Below are 21,754 nucleotides of genomic sequence, written 5' to 3'. Positions count from 1 at the left end.
CTTTTTTTTTTTTCTTTGTTTTGTTTCTTAAATTCCACGTATGAGTGAAATCATGGTATTTGTCTTTCTCTGACTGACATTTCACTTAGCATTGTACTCTCTGGATCCATCCATGTTGTTGCAAATGGCAAGATTTCATCCTTTTTTATAGCTGAGTAATATTTCCATTGTGTATATATACACCACATCTTCTTTATCCATTCATCAGTGAGTGGACACTTGGGGTGCTTCAGTATCTTGGCTATTATAAATAATGCTGCAGTAAACATAGGGGGTGCATGTATCCCTTTGAATTAGTGTTTTCGTAAGGGATTTACAAGTTAAGGACATGTTCAGGAAGAATTTTACTTGGATAAAAATAAATGCTGAAACTGAATTGAATAATCTTATTTATTTTCTTGTGTCATGTAATGGAATATGTAGGAACTCAAACTGTGAACTCCTCTAAAGAGCCTCTACTGCTTTTTATCCAAGCTGTTTATATCAAAGTTACCACAACTAAGGGAGACTCTAGCATCTAGGTCATTATAGTGCAGGTATAATTTTTTATTTTTAATGAAGTATCCTATAGCTTTATGTTGACATTAACTCTTTTGGGAGGGAGGACATGAACTGATCTTTGGAAAGTTATATTGCTGTGTTCCCCAGGCTTCTAAGCCATGGTTGAACATGTAAGGGGGCTTTTAATGAAGCTATCAGGTACATTGCTGCATTACTTCCTGCCCGTGAGTTCAACTAAGGCTTTTGTAGTAATGAGTGAGAATCTCTTCCAGTCGGTAAACTGAGGCTCCATGGTACCAGTGCAACTGCTCATCAGCGTCACAGTGTAAATATCAGTGCACAGAGCAGGGTCGTTATCCAGGTTGCTTTCCTCATCTGACCTAAGAGCTATTTAGGAAAAATGGCTATATGAACACTTGCCTAAAAGATGTTACTGATTTGTAAAGAGAATATTCTTACGAGCATTTATATTCTTTCTTGTCCCCAAAATGATTCGGTGGGACTTGAGCAATATATATTTTTAAAAGATTTATTTATTTATTTATTTGACAGAGAGACAGAGACAGAGACGGAGGGAACACAAGCAGGAGGAGTGGGAGAGGGAGAAGCAGGCTTCCCGCAGAGCAGGGAGCCCGATGCGGGGCTCGATCCCAGGACCCTGGGATCATGACCTGAGCCGAAGGCAGACGCTTAACGACTGAGCCACCCAGGCGCCCCGATTTGAGCAATATTGTATCAGGAAGGCTGGTGTTCTCTAACATACAAACTCTTAAGTGGGCAGAACACTAAAAATCCATTTTCTGTGTGTAATCAGTGCTGGCACAATACTAGGCTATTCATGCTTTCTTCAGCAGAGAGCTAAACCCCAGAAAGTTGGTATCAGAATCAGGGAGATCAGGGCACGGCTGGCATAGGCCAGCTGCTTGAGGGGTTGTGTTAGTGGCTGCCAGCTTCAAATGGAATTTTCCTTTGTGTTATGGTTTCTCCTTTTTGTCAAGAATGAAAGGTGTATAACAAAAGTTGGTTCAAGGGAAGTGAAGCCAAAAAGAAAAGAGGAAAAAAGAATGAAGAAGAAATGGATAAAGAGTTGAAGACCGCCATACTCTAAAAGAGCTCCCATGTCCTGATTAGAATGGCTGTGTCTCAGCATAGAGAGTTCAAGACCAGCGTGGTAGCCCTGCTTATGGTGTGACACCGCCCCACACAACAGTGCGGGATCCCACACCCTGCTGAATCAGATAGTCTTTTGGCTGGAATGAGTCAGTTGTGCCCCTAAGTGACTTCACCTCCTTCAGCTCTGGTTCTTTCAACATAAGGGTAACTTAGTTTTTAAAACAAAGACCCCGAGGCCCAGAGAGGTTGAATGGCTTGCCCAAGGTCACATGCATTCATTCAGGCCACTTTTAGGAGGTGACCCCCTGTCAACCAGAGGTCTACAGCTCTCAAATAAGCTGCTTTGTGGGCATGACAGTCTTCCTGTTGCCACCAGTGTTTTAGGCAGAATGAGAACGATCACAGGTCAGGGATGCCATAAAGAAGATTCTTGGAAAAGGATTCCATAACCTGGAAGGTCCCTTACAGCTTTAAATCCTGTGATTCTTGCTGTATTTCCATTGCTTCAGTAAGGCAGTGATCTCTCCCTGGTTTCTTATGGAAAAGGATCTTTGAAAGCATTTTGTTACATTTTCTGTTTAAAATAGCAATTAGCTTTGCATCTCAGATACTTTACTGGGTACCATGTGTATCACTCATTTGGAATATTAGTTCACTAGCTAATAGCCCACAGTTTTAGTTATATATGAAGCACTAGTTTGGTGAAATAACATTGCAGCTCCTCACTAAACCAAAAGCTCAAGAAGGCTTCTTGTTGCAGAGAGACCCTCATTTTCCTCGCTGTCAACCTGACTGATATTTTAATTTTTCTACCCTGTAGAAAACTTCAGTCTCTTATCCAATAGATAAATGAGTGAACCCCCCAGGAAATGCAGCAGAATGTTTCTGTTTGCCAATGCAATAAATGCAGAAGCTAATAAATGTCTACTTATATCAGGAGGAGGCGTGTAATGAGTAAATGATGAGAAAAAGAATTCGGGGAAACAAATGATCTATCCAATCTAAGATGACAACCGGGTTCTTAATAACTTGTCCTCTAGTTGGAGAGAGGGCTTTCACCAGGCAGAGAATCAGCCTAGCACAAGGCCATTTACATCTGGCTGCTGATGGATTTGGTTACATTTGGGTCACGCTGAGCAATTCAAACTCAGCCTGGTTATTGCAGACTTTCTTTGCTTCTATAATTTCTGTGAGTGTGTGCTAGGAAAAGCAATGATTTCAGGGCCTCATTCACATGGCTTACTCCAGATTACATTTATATTTCGCATTTGTCTTTTTAATCAAGACCTTTTTCAAAAGTAAAGAACCAGTCTCTTTCCCTTGAGATGTGTTCAGATCACAGGGATTTCACCAGAACTTACTTTACTGTGGGTGAATATGCTGTTCTTTAAGGTGCTTTTGTAGACATCAACTCTCTAAATCCCTAGGGTCTGCCTTTGTGGAAACTAACAGAATGCAGGATGCTTTGTCCCTGGTGGATAGCTGCTTTCTTGCTTGTGGTGTTTGGAAGGACTTGTAGGAGGCAGAAGGCACAGTGTGATTAAGACAGAGCGACTGAGATAGGCCTTGAAAGGAGTTGCAGTCCGCACTGAAGATGGGAGGAATGACTCCATGCCAGACCAAAAGATCATTTGATGACATGCATTTTGTTATCACCCCTTTGTGTGAACTTTCTAAGAACATTTCTCAGTAAAGTCATGTGGAAAAGATTGGCTACTAAATACCAGCAGTTTTCAAGAACAGATTTTCATGAATATTTCTAGAAGAAGACTATCAAATCTGCTTGCTGGCTCTTCCATAATTATCGTTTCTTCCCCATCTTACCCTCCCTCCACTTTCCTCCCTCACTTCCCCACCCCCGCTGGCTTTTTTTTTTTTTTTTAAACAAATAAGACACATTCTGGCCTGTTTTAGTCCCACATGAATGAATGCATCTCTGCAGCTGAAGAGTGAAAGTTTTAAGTATAGTAGTAGGATTTAGGCCCTGTAATGAAGGAAAATGTTAATGAGTCATCAGATAAAAGCTGGACAGAAGCGATACTACAGGGACCTTGTGTACTTGGCAGCGAATGAAATGTGCCTTCGAGATGGAGGAATCCTGCACAGCCCTTTCTAAGGCAGAGCCATTATACCTGAAAGCTAAGACTTTTCAATGTGCTTCTATTCACATGCATATTTCTCTGCCAGATCTTTCAAAAGGCCTTTCCTTTGAAATACAAAAAGATAAACATGTCTTTGAAATGGATAGGTGATCCCTTTGCCACTTGTGAAATCTTTCTCCTTTTCATATCAGAGATTTTAACCCTTAAATTAAGACTGAGTTTTCTGTTCACCTGCGAAGCTTTATAAGTGTTGCCAGCACTTGAGAGAACCATGTCACTGTTATTATTAACAACTGAGTTTGGGCTCAAAATGGATGAAAGGAAATTAAAACTTGAGATAGGTGTTCCATCTGCATGGGATCTTATTTTACTTGGGTACCGCAGTTCAATCTTACACGACTTAAAGAAATATAATACCTCTGTGGTCAAAGAAAATCATGAGTTTGTCAAGTACTTACAGAATACCATCTATTCCTTTCTATGAAAGAGGCTACGATATTTTTAAATCTGAAGACTTAAGTTACAGCCTGTACTTAGAGCATCAGACCTGGGCTGATTTGGTTATAATACTTACTGCCTTTGGGATGTCAAGCAAGTATGTAACTTTAGTTAAGCATACCATTCCTGGTAGGTAAAATGAAGGCCTAGCCTCTCACTTTGCTTCTTCTTTAGCTGGTTTTCATTATAAAATCCATTGATACAAATAATCATTTATATCACCATATTTGCTGTTGTGGGGGTGGGTGGGGGTCCAGATCCCCACCAGCCTCCCTGCAGTTTTAGCTGTTGCTGTGATGGGATTGTATTTTGTAAAGGTGGGATCCCCAGAGCCTCTTCTCTTTCCAGGGACTTTTCATAATGAATATCACATCCCTGTAGATTTATAAACATTAGAATCAGATAACTACCCTTTAAAAAAAAAAAGAAGAAGAAGAAGAAGAAGAAATATTTCCCTCATCTACTAGCATTTTGCTCTTAGGAGATGGTTGCCAGTAAATATTTCTTATTAAAAAAATAAACGTTCACCCACCTAACAAATGGTAGAAGAATTTCAGGGACACCAGGAATAAATAGGGTTTTGACCTTTGTAATTTAAAATAGGTTTTGCCTCTCTTTTAAAATTAACTCATACCATCTCATCTGTATTGGCCTCATGGATGGATGCATACTGTGTGTAGCTTTTGAAAATGCTAGCTTTTTGTTTTCATTTTCTCGCTCCGGAAGAGAGCTGGTACAGTTTGGAACATTGTAAGAAATTGTTGTAAAACTGTCTGTACTCTTCAGTCTATTCACCAAGGACCAAAACTTAAAGGAATTTAAATATTTCTTCTCTCCTTTTTCCATCTTCAGGATTGAAGCAAGCTGAAGCAACTCCTACCCTTCCATTGTATAGGTGATCTGTTACTTATTTTAGCTGTTCTCTGTGGTTGAATGTTTAAGTTGCTTTTCATTTTTCAGTATTATAAGCTCTGTGATGAAAAAAATTTTAGCTAAATTTTTATACACACCCATATTTTTTCAGATATTTCTGGAAATGAAGCCGAGTCAAAGTCATTTGAGACATGTTGCTGTAAATTGTACCAATTTATACTCACACTAGCAAATTACAAGGGGAGCCCATTTCTTCATATGCTCATCAGCATCATACATCTGTATAAACAAAACGAAAAGCAAACAAAAAACCCAGCTAACTTGATAAGCATAAAGTGAAATGATTTTACCAATCTTTGTCTCACAAATTCTCCTATAACCTATCAGATGCTACTTTCAGAGAATTGTATGTGGCAAAAACCTGTACTCTAGACTTTTTTTTCAATGAGGAGATTTTTGAAAAATGGCATTTTCTCTTAGGTGAAAAGTCTTACTTAGAATATAATAAAATTATTTCTGCAATGTTGGCTTTGGTTGGGTTTTGCATAGTTTTTCTTCTAGGCCTCTGATAATGTACAATGCCAGGGACAAAAATTGATCCACAAGTGAGAAACTGCTGTGGATAGCCATTCCCTGCCCCTTACCTGCACCATGCCCCGACTATTGAGTACGGGTGTGAGATGTATGCATCAGAGGGTGAGCACCCCAGCTCCTTAATGAGTAAATCTCAGAGGTGACGAGTAGCTTTCTAAGCATAATGATGAAATTATCTTTTAAGCTTTGGAATGCTTTGCCCCATCTGCTCTTGGGGGCACCCTCAATTAAGGCTTTTAGTCATAACTCTGCCAAGGTCAGTCAGAATCTTCTCTTACTCACTCGAAGACATGCTCAGTCTGGGATTCTGAGCTTGTCTGTGGCACTCTCCATTTTATGTGAGCTGCTTATTTTTATGTGCTGTCGGAAGGATATTACCTCTAGCAAAGATTTGATTCACTTGGGGGCTGCTGTTCAGCTGGTGCCAGAGGAGCAAAGAGACCAACACTATCGTGTCTGTGAAAGCAAGCTCGAGGGTTTGCTCAGTGTTCAGGAAAGGCTTTCTTGACTAGGTTTTCTGGATCATAATGAGTTACTGGTGTTGGCCTCTATCATATTTTTAAACAATTGAGGTTCTAGGCGAAAGTGGGAAGAAGGCAGACTCTGTCTTGGCCTCTCCAGCCTGTTGAGTCAGGACCCCTTGGTCTCCTGACACTCCTCCTCCCTCCCAGGGATTCAGTTTTCAGTCTGCGTGCTTTTCTTTTTGTCTTGGGAAGCACTAGTCTTGCCCCCACCTGTTTGGTTAGGAGTCCCTCTGAGGAAGTCACCTTAGAGTAAGCTAAAGGGTAGTAAATGGGTTAGCTCAGAGTTTCTCAACCTGGATTCCAAGGAAGTAATCTCAGAAGGTCTTCTCATCTCTTTGAGGATCTTTAGAATTTGTATTTTCTGTTCTATGTTTGTATGATTAATATAATCCTATTTGCAATCAGAAGGATGGACTGTACACATTTGAGGAACATGGGGTTGGATGCCAGCTTACCTCCTCCCATGGCATTCGCATTGTGATGAGGGGCTCTTGGAGGCTGCAATGGCTTATGGAACCAAAGGCAATTATATTCTTTGTTTAGTGTAATGAGTCCATTTCTGTTTCTCTCTCCACTAGCCTTTAAAGAGGTCTTCACCCTCCCATCGGTAGACCCACCGTTGCGGGCTTGGCCCACATTAGCTTATTGTTGAAAAATAAGCTCTTTTTTATGATTTGTAGGTTGGCCTGTCAGAGGGCTAGAAGAGAAGGTGAAATGGGTGAGCCAGTTCATCAAGGGGAGCACATGTTGTCCATTTTTCAGATTATTGATATAAAATTGGGAATGAATAAAGAACGCAGCGGAATTGATGGTGAAGAAGCTCATGTTTGCCTGCTTCTCTACCATAAGGATTATTGTTTCCAGCTTTCTTCTTAGCCCATGGTTTTCAAGAGAACACTGAGCATGTGTGTTGCCAGTGCGTGTGCTGAGCAAGTACAAGAGAGTTTGATTTCTAGAGTTCCTTTCTACAGGAGATGATATGAGACCAGTTAGGGTAAAATGGAATGCATGCCTGTGATGTGTTGCAGTCGAACAGCAACGCCTTCTCTAGAGAGCTGTCTGGTGGGTGTGCTGTTCAGTGTGCCCTGTAGCGTCACCTCAGGGAGCCCTTCACAAGACTTAGGACCTGGCAAATTGACAGTGTCCTGTTACACGGTTGGCAAGAGAACCAGAGGTCCCTGTGCTGGAAACATGCAGTGATTTAAAAGTTTCTGTGTGGGGCTTGCAAGACATCGTGGTAAATTCTCGTGATAACCCTTCTGATAACTGTGAAATTGCTTCGTCTCACCATTGTCAAAGGAACAGTGAAACGCACAGCTCTGTCAGAAATAGAAAGGTGTCAGGTATGTAATTCAGAAGTCTCAAAGGTGAGTGTGGAAGGGGGGGTATGGTTTTCTCTCAGAAGAGCGACACACAGTAGGAAGATTTTAAGACCTTTTATCGACATTATTGTAGAAAAGGATAATAGAAAAATGCATAACCTTCTATGTAGGGTAAATGGGGAGTCTCATAACCATGGTTAAAGGCAGGAAGGGATCAGGGAGTCACTTTCCCAAAAATATCTAGATTAGTTACTTTTCTAGCATGATACAAATTTAGGTGTAATGCCTGTTGGAAATTGTGGCATGGTTAATTTTCTTATAAAATGATACAATCCCATGGTAAAAATTTAAGTTGTTACAGAAGTCTATTAAATAAGAAGGAAAAGTATCTCCTCCTCATGTCCCCTTTCCATGGGTGACAAGTATTTCTTGCAGACTCTTTCAAGGTTTGTGTGTATGCATGTATGTAGACTCACCAGTTTAGAAAATTTACTATTCAAGTTACTTCACAACTTTTTCCTACTACAGAGACCTCTTTCCATCCATATCAGTACCAGTAGATTTCCCTTATTTCTAAAGAGGTTAGAAGAAAGTTTTACAGGTGGAGAGAATTCTGCTCTGAACCTTGAATCATCTGACAGAAACAGCGAGAGAAATTAAAAGGAAATAAAAACACAACTTAAGAACTGCGTATGAGGGGTAGTTAGCTCCTTTAGGAAAAAAATAGGGCTTTAGAGACTCATTAGAAAAACTACTTCCTAGAAATAAAAAAAAAAACTATATAGTGATCCTGTGGCGCTGTAATTCCCTGTTAATTATACATATACATATATTGGTGTGATTTTTGAATTTATGTCTGTCTCCTTCTGTATGTCATGAGCTCCCTAGAAGCAGGGCCAGCCCCCTGTTTGCTCTGCATTATATTCCAAATTCCTGGCCATGTGTCTGACCCAAATCTCCAGTATTTGTAGAATTGAAGAGATGAACAGATGAAGGAAATGTAGAATACCAAGTGAATGTTTGCTACAGCTGTTTATTTAAATTGCCCAGATGAAGAAACTGAGGCATGAGATAATATAACTCATATATACGTAATATAACTCATGTAGTGGCATGGCTGTCAATGAATCTACAATTTCTATTCTAATTAGACAACTAAATCAGGAAAGAAAAACCTGAGACTCTAATTAGTGAAGTTTCTAAAGTGCCTGGGATAAAACTAGAAATGCCAGGAGCAGCCCTGAATAGCTCTTTGCTTTACATGAGAAACAGTATAGATGGAAGGAGAATGAAGGTACAGAAGGGATTCATTAACTTTGCCAGGGTGCCTGGGAGACAATGGTGTTTTCATGAAATGTGGCTTCTTCGAGACAGTAAGATTTGATGCTACCGTTAAACATGGTGTTAAAATTTTTCAATTCTTCCTGTCCTTTGTCAGAAAAGGAGAGAGGCAGATGGAAACAGATTTCTGACAAGTGGAAGCAAACCATTTCTGCAGATGACAGAGGTGCTCCTGTTGTGTCTTTGCACTTGACTTTATGAAAGTCATTTGTGAGGTGCACGAAAAGCAAACCTATCAGGGCTTAAGGAAGGTCTATTCTGGGTTATTGTGACTCTGTGTATCATGAAGGTGGAATGGCTTCAATTAGAAGTTTATTTTATTTAATAAAAGTCTAGAGGTGGGCAGTCGAGGGCTGACATGTTGTCCTTAGGGCCCCAGGCACCTACTGCTTCGCTCCAGCTTCCTGGCTCAGGGTTTTCCCTCTCCAGGGTCAGTTTGTATTCCAGGATGTCTGCTGGAGCTCTGGCCATCCCATCTACCTCGCAGACTGGAAAAAGGAGAAAAGGCAAAAGGACTGAAAAGATTCTTTGCTAACTGAGGTCGGCTCTCTTTAAGCAGCCTACCTGGAATTCCCATACAATTCTGCTTACAGCCCAGCCTAACTAGAAGCAACCTGTAAATTGTAGTTTGGTTGACCATATATCTAGTTTATCTAAGTAGGAGGGAGAAATGGTGGGATAATTTACTGATGGGCTTTCCTGCAGGGAATCCTCATTTGCCTTTATCATAGAACTTAATAGTCAGAACTTCTGATTTGTTTGAAACTGCTAAATTAGTAATTTATTATAATCACTAGTGATATGAATTTGAAAAAAAAAATAGGGTGGAGAATAATTAAGATACACTTACACAGGTACCCAGAAGGTTATTAGCAGAAACATAGGGCTACTTAGGATAGCTCTTCAGGAGTTTATCGCTTGCACAAACCAGCATTAAACCCAACCACTTGATGCTCATTCTTCAGGTTGTGGAGTCATGCAGGTAATTTAATGGAGCCGAGGCTCTGATGGGATTAGCTAGGGGGCTAAGGGTTGTTGGCGGGAGTGGTATTCTGATGGGAGAATGAGGAGAAGCCAGGCTCTATGCCAAGTGCTGAACCTACAATGTCCCATTGATACAGTCACCCCAAAGATAAGGTCCTTGTTCTTAGATGTTAAAAAGTGAGGTCCAGTTTAAATAACCAAATCCATTCCTTGGTGTACCTCTTAGAAACAGAATACTGAATCTGATATACCATGCATTTGAACCAGTGTTGGCAATTTGCAAGCTATTTAAATAGGCAGTGTATTTATTTAAAAGGCATTCTCTAGAGCAGAAGGTTAGGGGGAGGGAAAGGGATGAAAGGAGAGAGTAGATAGACAGTGGACTCAAGGCCATGGGTTTAAGAAGTGCCAATAATGAAAGAGTCTTTAAGATGCCAAGTTCTTTATTCAAGGGTCACTTTTTTCACTGATTATGATCAAATTCCTTCCACTGCTCTTCTTCCCATCTGTAACAGACGTCAGCATATACAGGAACACACAGAAGGCAGAATTCAAATGAACCATTAGGTTTTCTGATAGAAGGTTTGTCAGGATAAATACTAAAACCACTAGATAAATTTAGACCGTTAGTGGTTTTTTTATTTCTAAAAATTCTATAGTTCTTGAAATTGTTGTGCTAAAAATTTAGGTATATTGCAGTCAGTCTCTTGATTCTGTGTGAGTCTGTAAAAAAGACAAGATGGGTTGAGGAAGTATGAACTCTTTTTTGGCCACCTGAAGCCATTCAGTAGATGACTGTTTCAGGGCTTCTGTGCCTGGAATTGTAACCATGCTGCATTTGCAGCATTAAATCACATCCCCAAATGCTTAGTTTCATCTTGGGGGAAACACACTTACCTGCATCTAGCTGATTACATATTATAACATAGTTCCTGGACAACTGTTCTAACAAGAAGTGGAAATCTGTTTTGAATCTAGCTGCTTAACATAGGAATGCTCATATTGACATTGTCGGTCAATAGGAAGGCTTTCACTGGTGCATGTACACACTAGACCTTTGTTTAAGAAAGCTAGCCAGGTAGAGTAACACTTGTGTTTGGGTGGGTTGTAGGAGTGATAGAGACCTACAATTGTGAGCAGTAATTATAGATCATATTTGAAAGAGTAGAGCCACACCTTCAGCCAGTCTGCTCACATTCTAAGGTCAGACTTGGTCCTTCTCCCATTCACTGTTGCTAAACGTCTGCAGAGTTGCCATCATCTTTGAATGGACAGTGAGTAGGAGTGTAACTCTCCTCTGAGAAATAGTATAAGGTTACCAGAATTTAAATTATACCTCAGTGTGATGTGTTATATAGTTGTGCCCAAATCATATGAAGCATTTTGTAAAAGAACTGACAAGAGCTAGTTAACAAATTTTTCTTGTGACCTTTTTGATTTGTTCATTTCTTGTATACCGCAGGTATGAACATGTTATAATAGAACAGAAATAAGATTCGGAACCTGAGAAAATACTGCCAGAATACTGTGTGTGCATGTTTTCTTTTGATCTAATTTAGAACTTGCAAACAGACACTTTTCGAATGTAGCAGTAATGTGTGTCTGTGCATGTGCATTTTAAAATACACTTTTAAAGGGAGACTTTCTGAAAGTGGAAAATGGCAGTATCACACATTGAAAAACATGGGCCATGGCCAACGCCCCCAAAATTGGGAATGATGCCCACTCTTGTGGATTCCCATTTCCCTCCTATACTGTCTAAAATCTTGGTTCTTGGGTATTAGAATACCAGATGGGTAAGTCCCACCCCCCAAGCCCCAATTTTGGATTTTTAAGAGTGGCTGAAAAGAAATACTGGAATACTTGTATCCAAAGTCAACCACACTGTTTTGTGCATGATTTTGTGCTGTCACTTCAGCTGTCTGTGGCAGGTATGATAAATTGGCTCAATAAACACTAATTCCAAGCTCCTGCTTTCTCTTACTGTAGAAGTGAGAAAACAAAACACTTGCATCCAGGGTTGTGTGTGGTCTCTAATTCTGGCCACTGAGATGGGAGTGCAGATCTCTGGAGAGAGCTCCTCTTCCCTTCTCTGCCTCCTTCCTCTTCCTTCCTGAGAACGTGGGCATGAGAAGTGGAGGTGCAGTAGCTAGCCCGAGACTCAGGGGACACAAGCCGATGCTGAGGGTGGCTGCGAAGGAATAGAAAGAAAAGGGCCTAGGCATTGGATAGTACCCTCGGCACCGACATCAGCTGTGGGTTTCCAGCATCCAGACTCCTTCTTACCTGAGGAAAATAAGCCCCTTACCTGTGTGTCGCTTGAACTGCTACCAGTGTACTGTCATTGTACTTGAACACGATCCTAGGTGATACCCACATCCCTTTTTTTGTGGCATAGCAGACTGCAATGTTGGTCAGTTTGTGAAAGAGACATGTAATAAATGTAGTATTCCATTTTGCCCATGTTATATTATTTCATTTACCTTAGACTTTCTCTCCCAGCCTGTTTTAAATAAAAGTCAACTTTGGAATGAAGTTTAGAATGAATGGTGTCACTCTAACATTATTTCAGTAAGTTTTGTGTATCATACGCTGTGCCGAGTGCTCTAAGTATAATGATGAGTGGGATGAGATACTTGCCTCGAGGGATCATATGGACTCGTTGGAGAGACCACATGTAAACACATGGTACTAAACACATGGTCAGTACCATGTGTTAAGTGCTTTGATAAAAGTCCATGGTGCTTATGAGAACACAGATGAAGGGCATAAATCAGTTAGCTTTTCCTGTATAACCAACTACCCCAAACTCTGGCTTAGAACAACCCCCATTTATTTACCTCATGGTTCTGCAGGTCACCCATCTGGGCACTACTTCTGGATTTGGCTGGCCTCACTTATCCTGAGTTGGCTGAGGTTTGGCTGGGCCTAGGATGGCCTCAGCTGGAGTGACTTATAGTCTCTCCTACTTTAGCCTGGGCTTATTTATGTAGCACTAGGCAGGGTTCCAAGAGAGAGGCTTCTGTTTGTTAAGTGGCACGTTGTTGCTCCTGTCACATCCTGTTGGTCGGAGCAAGTCAGAAGCATAGCCCAGATTGAAGGGGTGGAGAAATAGACTCCACCCTTTCACGATAGAGAAACTTGCAAGGTCGCCTCACCCAGGGGAAAAGAGGAAAAAATGGTGCCTCGTTTTGAGGTCTGCCACAGGGCTCTGAGGGAACAGGAGAGAGGTACAGCAATAGATTTCTTTAAGGAATTCATCTCAACTTTTTTCTTTTCCTTTTTTTTTTTTTTAATTGAGAGAGTGAGAGAGAACACAGGCAGGGGCGCGGGAAGGGGTAGAGGGAGAGGGACAAGGCGACTCTCCGCTGATCAAGGAGCAGGGCCCTGGGATCATGGCCTGAGCTGAAGGCAGATGTTTAACCAACTGAGGCGCCCAGGCGCCCTCATCTCAACTTTTTAAAATTCAAGATAATAGCCTGCTCTTTTTTTATTAGCACTTCAGGAAAGGGATACCATCAGTTCTGGAATCATTTTCCAATATTGCCAACTGCTACTCTTTTGAACACTAGTTTTAAAAGTAACCCATAAGAAAATGTTGCTCTGAGAAGAGAAAAATTGCATGCAAAGAAGTACAGGATTGAAATAGTGGTTGTCCACTTGTCTTTAATCCAGCGTTTCTCATGAAACATTTGAGGGGTTCTGTTCTCTCAGGATGCTCCAGAATGAAAAGATTCCATGGGAAATCAGTTTGGGATTCATCATGAATGGTATTTCTCATCTTGGATTTTTACAATGCATAGTAAGAATTAAGACCCTGGGAGGTCCTGGCATTAAAAAGTACTTTTACTATTTAATTTGGTTCATTGGATTTCATTGGTGAGAAGGTCAAAAATTATTGGTTTGATTTTTTTTTTTTTTTAATATGGGCTGGTTAGTGGCACCGTCTCTCTCTCTCTCTCTCTCTCTCTCTCTCTATATGTGTGTGTGTATATATATATATATAGTTTTTTCATAGTCATTAACATTCTTAGTACTGCCCAGCCACAGTCTTCACATTTCTGATTTATCTTAAGGAACAGAAAAATAGAACAGATGAGCTGTGTAAGCAAAGTTCAGTGATGATTGGTTTAAAGGAAGAAAAGTTTTTTGTTTTTTAAAGATTAAATTTTTATTAAAATGGCTTTTGAAAAAAATTACCCAACACTGTATACTTTTTTTTATTCTTCAAATAATTTATAAAGATAATAGGTAACATTCCTGTAATGCTTACCATATATAGCCCTAGGTACTTTTCAAAGAACTTTACATGAATGATCATAGTTAATCTCCCAGAGATTTTTATTAGGCCACTTCTGTGACCCTCCCCATCTTACAGATGTGAGAGAACTGTTGGGGTAAAGTAACATGTGCTGTTTTACCGGGATGGAGCTGTCATTGGTATGTGGCTCTGCTGTGACTCGCTCATCGAAGTACAGAGAGCTGTGGACAACGTTGCAGCATTGGTAGGCAGCTGTGAAGCCAGAGTCTGGGGAGTAGTTTGGGGTCCAGCTTGAAGAAGGGCCCATTGCTTCTGTGGTATTTGTCTCAGTAATGCATAATAACATCAATCTAATAATGAGAAAACGTTAGATAAGCCCAAATTACCATTCTACAAAATATCCAACTGGTGTTCCTCAGGAGTGTCAAGGTGTCATAAAAGACAAGGGGAGGCTGAGGAACTGTCACAGAGAAGAGGAGCCTGAGGAGCTATAACAGTTAAATGCAATATGACATTCTGGATTGGGTCCTGAAATAGAAAAAGAACGTTTGTAGAAGAACCGGAGAAATCCAAATAAAGTCTGCAATTTAGTTACTCCTTGTTACTAGTAATGTAATGTAGCATTGTTAACTTACTCATTTTGGTGATTGTACTGTGATTATCTGAGATGTTGACATGAAAGGAACGAGGATGAAGATAGACCGAAAGTTTCCACTATTTTTTTTTAAAAGATTTTATTCATTTATATGAGCAGGGAGAGGGGCTGAGGGAGAGAGGGAGAATCTCAAGCCGACTCTGTGCTGAGCATGGAGCCCAACATGGGGCTCCATCTCCCGACCCTGATATCACTACCTGAGCTGAAATCAAGAGTTGGACACTTAACCAACTCAGGCACCCAGGCGCCTCAGAAACTTTCCACTATTTTTGCCCCTTTTCTGTAAATCCAAAATTATTTCACAATAGAAATTGAAAAAATACTTTTATTTGGTAATGTGTGGACATTCTGCAGTAGCTTAGCATTACAAAATCTTGACTAAGCCAACCTCTTCAGCACATATCCCCCTGCACATACTTCTGTTTTCTGGCTATATTAAATCATTTGTTGTTGTTAATTAGCTCCTTTGGGGCAATAGAGGAGAATAATACAATTTTTGTATATATTACAGAATATTATAACCAGTGTAATAAATAGCTGTATACACTTCATTTTAGAACACTTCATTTTAAGAAATATAGCAAGGCAGTGAAGACCCACTGTGTTTCCTTTCTTTGTGTTATTCTGCCCCTTCATCTCCTATTGCCACCACCAAACTGCTACCACTTGGAGATAATCAGTGGAATTTGCTATTTAAGAATCCTATTTTGTTATTTTGCATTTTTCCAAACGACATAAATTACACTCTGTGATATCATATCTAGAACTTGCTGTTTTTTTTGCTCCACATGTATGTCTAATTCATTCTTTTTCATCACTATGTAGATTTCCACTGTACGAATACCCAGTATTTATTCAATCTCCTGCTGGCAAGCGTATTGAGAATGTTTTTTTATTTATGGTTGTTGATTTTTAAAAGTATTTTCTGAGACCAGAATTGAGACCAAAATTACTGTTTCTGAGCTCCAGTAACACTCTCCACAACTTTTAACTCAGTATTTGTGACCTTTCCTTATGAGTATTTTTCTTTACTCTTACATCAGATGGAAAGCTTCTTGACTATCTGTTTCCCCAAGGTGAACATTATTGGGATAAGTATCTAATTTTGTTGAATAAATAAGTAAATAATTAACGTGAATTAAACACTGTCTACATACAAATCTTGGGCATATTTGTGTTTATTCCCTTAGTTGTTATATGTTGTTGCCTCCTGGAGCTCTTTCTTTGTTAGAAAGACTTATACAATGTGGGAATCTGGCTACTGAGGTGGAAATACAGGGCATAAATAAAGCCTAAAACTTTAACTTGAGAAGTTAAAAGCTAAGATTGCGGACAACACAGGTACATGGTTTTTTTGTGTGTATATGTGTTTAATATCCTAGGGAGACTTCAACAAAATTAGTAATAATTTTACCTGCATTTGGCATTACAAAGCAGAGGGGAGCTCACTAACTTATAGTATGACAGAACTCTTTTGTGCATCATTTTTGTTAGAAAGCTTACTATTGGGGCACCTGGGTGGCTCAGTCGTTAAGCCTTTGCCTTCGGCTCAGGCCATGATCCCAGAGTCCTGGGATTGAGCCCCGCATCAGACTCCCTGCTCAGCGGGGAGCCAGCTTCTCTCTCTCCTGCTCCCCCTGCTTGTGTTCCCTCTCTAGCTGTCTCTCTCTCTGTGTCAAGTAGATAAATAAAATCTTAAAAAAAAAAAAAAAGCTTACCATTTGCCTTTGATTATTTTGAATTTGTACCCAGAATTAGTTTTGCCGAAATTAGTTTTTTCCTCCAAGACTATTTTATTTTCAATATGCTTGCCAGCAGGAGAATAAATAAATACTGGGTATTCGTACATTGTTGCTCTTACTCTGCAAAAGCACTTAACAGGTTTCACTGCTCTGGTGTCCATCTTGTTGGATTTCTGTAGCCGCTTTGGCAGAGATAGGCAGGGCTAGTATCATCCATATTTTACAGGTTAGGAACAGTGGAAAGGAAGCTGAGGGAGTTTGGAGGACTTGCTCAGGGTCACAGAACAGAACCAGAAAGCAGATCTTTCAACTTAGTCCTGGCTCTGTCTGGACATTAGTTTCAATGCTTAAAATAATTGAAAGTATTAATCAAGATGTTATTGCTTCACGAGAATTTTAATAGGTAATTCAGTAACATAGTGTCCACTTGACAGTTTATCATAGTAATATGGGGAGTTTCTCATCAGTGTTACTGGTAGATTAGTAACTGCCTTTTTACTGCCTCTTTGTTAGAAGGGTTCACAAAAAAGCTTAAATCAAACATTGCAAAAGATCATGTTGTGACTGGTGTGTATTTTCATGGAAAGACAAATCTTACAAGTAAAACTGAAAGGAAGTTGTGACACAATCTCAAGTTAAAATATCTGAGAAGACAAATGGCCTTTTGGTAAGAGACCTACAGATTAATTAAAAAAACCTCGGCATATAGACTGATGAAGTTGGTCACTCAAATTGTAATTTTAAGAAATGCAGGAGGAGTATACTTAGAATATTGTCTTCCTGTCAAAAATGCACCTTCGTGCTTGAAAATGATAAAAAATTACAATCGATCCTTACAACTGTTCTGTTCATCTTTATTGATCAGGTGCAAGAAAGATAAATCGCAGCCCAAATAAGATTATAGTAAATGTTAGCATCGTAGGGGACTCTAGGTTGATAGAGAGCCATTCATCATCTCAAATGGTGACCTGTCCACTGCTCCAGCCACCCTGAGTCTGCTGTCTAATCACATACCTATTGATTTTATCTACATCCAGCAAACCAGGATGTGACTGTCATTGGGCAACCCAGATTGTTAAATGCAAAGGGGTCACTGATGTGAAGAGGATTTCATTTTCATTTTCTCCTCAACCAACAATGATTTATTAAAAAATAAACTACCCCAAGTCATGCATGTGAAATCTGAGTGATTAGGGATTGAAGGTGCACAGTAGACCACTGTATTGTGTAGCGTTCTTTTGTACTGGGACACATTTTGCAGGATATTTCATTGAGTCTAAAGGTTCCTGGGGTCATTTAGGCTACCCCCTGCAGTAAGAGAGGTTTCAAAGTAGCCAGCCAGAATAGACAGTTCTAAATTTTTCTGCCTCAGGAAAGGCATTAACTTCCTATTGCAACTTGATTTATGTTCATTTATGTAATAGTGGAAACATTTTTTTTTTTTTGGTGTAAAAATTACCTAAATCCGTCCTCTGTTCTTACTGATTAATATGTTATAAATGTTGATGCTCTTGCTGTCATAGGGAGGTGATAGAACACATTCTAATCCATAAAGAATCCATCTCAAGGACAAAAATACCGTGTTAAAAAAAAAAAAAAGAACCTTGAATATCCTAGGTAGAACACTGGAATAGTAGGCAAAATATGTTAAGAATGTTCTCATGGATCAAATAATGATGCATTTTAACCATGAAAGTTTATTTTAATTATAACTTGTATGCCAGCAGACATACTATTATTTAAATGGACACCTTTACATGCATTTTTAGAAGTTGCTATGCCACTTATGCAAGAAATCTTTGTCCTCTTGCTTGAATGGCTGAACAAAGATTTTATGTATTTTTTGTAATTGTAAGCCCTGCACACATTTTGTCCTCTTGGACAGTGAAAACTCTACTATCAATCTTTGTCCACAGAGCTCAGAATTCTACAAAGTCACCACTGAACAATATCAGAAAGCTGCTGAAGAAGTGGAAGCAAAGTTCAAGTAAGTTTTTAACACTATTATAATTATTTACTGTTCTTGACAAGATGCAAGTACAACTTTATTGCTTTTTGCACAGAAGATAGTTTGTTGTATAGCCCTCTGGAATACTTGGAAGTGTGTTTGGGCAGTTGAGGTGTATCCACGTTATCTGCCATTAGTGGAATTCAAACACAAGGAAAGAACCTTTGATGAAAGCTTGTTTGCAACTCAATTTTATGAAGTTAAGGGAAAATTGAAAGCAGTGGTAATAGAATTTTAATTTGTAATCATACTACATAAGATAGGATGCCCTTGATTATGAAGGTGATAGGAAATTGCTATTAATAACGGAAACATAGAGACCATTCACTTTTATGTAATAAAATGACGGGCATGTCCAAATTTGACTATCCACTCTTCTCCTGTTTAAGCTGTTTTCATTTCTTCACATGTACCTTGAAAGCATTTAAATCACAGACTTTACCTTGCCCTTGATTATGAAGGTGATGTGAAATTGCTGCCTCTGTTAATCCTTGGAATGTTTAAATGAATGTTCTGTAATTGATGGATCAACGTGTCCATGACCCATAGCCCTGTACTTTCCCTTTGCTGCCAGTTCTCAGGATAGGTGAGAAGACATCATTCAGAATTTTCCTGAGAGTATAAATAGTTCTATTGTGTAACCCCTGTTAGTAGCACATGTGCAAATTAGTGAAGCAAAAAAAGGTATTGTGACAGGATTTGTTGAAAGATCGCACTGGGCTCTGACCTCCTTCTTGGTGCATGTTTATAAGCATTTGATAAAATGATTAAACCTAAGGTGTAATGTTATTACTTTTTGCTATGGTGCAATTTGTGTGGTAATGGATATTAGTGTTCTTTTAATGTTGATGTTTTTAAAAAAAAGATTTTTTTTTTTTTTAATTTAAAGATGGTTTGAGGTATATTTAAACAGACCTCCAGTCTTTGTTAGTGAATTCTCTTTTTAGGGGCAGCAGGGAAAGACCTTCTGAGAAAGGGCCACAGATCTCACTCTTAAAGATTAACATGCTATCTTAAGTATTTAGATATAAAATTGGATATGGACTTGATTTTAAGAGGTGTTCTATATACATAATTTTTAAGTTATATGTTTATCTTTCTCCCTAATGATAAAGTAATATTTGTTAACTTTTTTGTCTTTGTACCATGAGAATTTTTGACTAGGCACCTTGGGTATTTCTTCATTGTAAGAGGACAGCTATTCAAATACCTAAATTTTAAGGTAAATCAGGGTGCCTGGGTGGCTCAGTTGGTTAAGCGACTGCCTTCAGCTCAGGTCATGATCCTGGAGTCCCGGGATCGAGTCCCACATCGGGCTCCCTGCTCAGCAGGGAGTCTGCTTCTCCCTCTGACCCTCTTCCCTCTCGTGCTCTCTATCTCTCATTCTCTCTCTCTCAAATAAATAAATAAAATCTTTAAAAAAAAAAATTGGTTAAGGTAAATCAAAGGAGGTCAGTTCTGACTAGAATGATCTGTGACATTCTCCTAAAGAAGATACTAATTTAGTTGAGGCTAGAAGAGGAGTACTGAGTAGATGGAAAGGAAAAGTATTCAGAAGGAAAATCATACTCTTTAGTTGGTGGGTGAGAAATTAGTTCAGATCAGTGGTTTGACTCAGAGGGACTCTCGTGCAAGACGAAGTTGGAAAGGTCAGTAGAGGTCATCATTAACTATTGGGCTAAAAAGTTGGTCTTCATTTAGCAAGAAGTTTTTGGAAGGTCTTTGACCAGGTAAATGCCCTGATTTCTGTGCTCCTTGAGTAACAGTAATCTGACAGTGGAGGTGAGGCATTTGATTTGGAGGCATGAGGAACAGTTAGCAGTAGTACTACATAGATGAGAGGACTCTGTAAGCCACAGAGAAAAGAAAGAGATGGGTGCAAACAAATCATTGAGAGATTAGGTAGGAATTAGCGAATGACTGGTGTATTCGCTGGCTAGGGCTGCCTAACAAAGTCCTGCAGTCTGAGTGGTCTAACAGAGATTGATTTTCTCGCAATTCTGGAGGCTGGCAGTCTGCGATCAGGGTGCCAGCAGGGTTGGCTTCCCCCGAGGCCACTCTGCTTGGCTTGCGGGGGGCCGTCTTCTCCCTGTCTTCACAATGTCTGCCTCTCTGCATCTGCGTCTTAATCCCTTTTTCCTAGGAATCCCATTGGATTAGGGCTCACCTTGATGACTTCATTTTAATTTAATGATCTCTTTGAGAGCCCTCTGTCCAAATATACTTTCTGATACCAGTCATTAGGTCTTCAACATATGAATTTGGGAGAGGGGGAGCCCAATGCAGCCCATAACACTTGGATAGAGGGGCCAGGGAGAAACAGAAATAGAAGTTTAGCAGATTGGAAAATTGGTGGAAGCTGGATTTTTATAGAGTTAAGTCTGGTTTGAGATGAAAAGAATCACTCTTCTGAAAGCCTGTGCACCTGCCATGTCATTCAGCCTGGGCTAACCTGCTGGCAAATGAGAGGGTACATGGAACTCAAAACTAAAGGTCCTGCTGACTGACTTTCTCCAAGACAACATGGCTCTGTAGGTTAGACTTCGTTTTAATCAGAGCCTCAGCAGCTTCATTCTCTCTTACCTTTAGAAGATAGTATTCTTTCTTAATTCTGCTCTAACCTGGTGTGGTAGAGAATTTGGCCTTTCCCAAAGAGAGGTCTAGTCTTTATGCTCATCTTCTGGGAGAGGTAACCTCTCACCCCTTGGAATTTCCTGAGTGATGGAAGTGTCTCATTAGTCTTGATTAGGCCCTTTGAGCCATGTGGTATCAGCCCAGCCTCCAGGGAAGTGGTACCAGAGATTGAATTCAGCCACATGGGCAGCTTGTCAAACAAGCCCATATACCAGTGAAACCCTGGACACTGGAATTTGGGTAGGCTTCCCCAGTTGATAATACTCTGTGCATATTATCACAGGTTGCTGCCAGGAGAGTAGAACATCTTGAGGACAGTGGAAACTTTGCATCTGGAACTCTCCCAGACTTTGTCCTATATGTCTCTTCATTTGGCTGGTTTTCCATATCATTTCCCATAATAAACCATAACTGTGAGTTTAATAGCTTTCTGTGAGTTCTGTGAGTCCTTTTAGCAAATTATTAAAGGTTAAGAGTGGTTTTGGGAACCCTTTGAACCTGGCAGATGATGTCAGGGTGAAGACAGTCTTGGGGACTCTGCCCTCAGAATTTGCAGTTTGATTAAATGTAGTACAAACAAAACTCCAGGTTTTTACATACTA

At 39.8% G+C, this 21,754-nt stretch overlaps 1 protein-coding gene across 2 annotated transcripts in view; it reads left to right on the top strand.

The window, feature by feature from the left end:
* Positions 1–21,754, top strand: part of CHCHD3 (coiled-coil-helix-coiled-coil-helix domain containing 3) — a 266,047-nt gene that overhangs the window by 196,133 nt on the left and 48,160 nt on the right. For both annotated transcript variants that reach the window (XM_025854801.2, XM_025854800.2), the window contains exon 6: positions 18,427–18,497. In XM_025854801.2, the coding sequence (XP_025710586.1) occupies positions 18,427–18,497 (71 nt within the window). The remainder of the gene's footprint in view (positions 1–18,426; positions 18,498–21,754) is intronic.

Source organism: Callorhinus ursinus, unplaced genomic scaffold, assembly GCF_003265705.2.
Source record: "Callorhinus ursinus isolate GAN/ISIS: 27379988/994484 unplaced genomic scaffold, GSC_fseal_2.0 scaffold12, whole genome shotgun sequence".
NCBI lineage: Eukaryota > Metazoa > Chordata > Mammalia > Carnivora > Otariidae > Callorhinus > Callorhinus ursinus.
The sequence above is the reverse complement of the archived record's forward strand: the minus strand, read 5'-3'. Positions and strand labels throughout refer to the sequence as shown.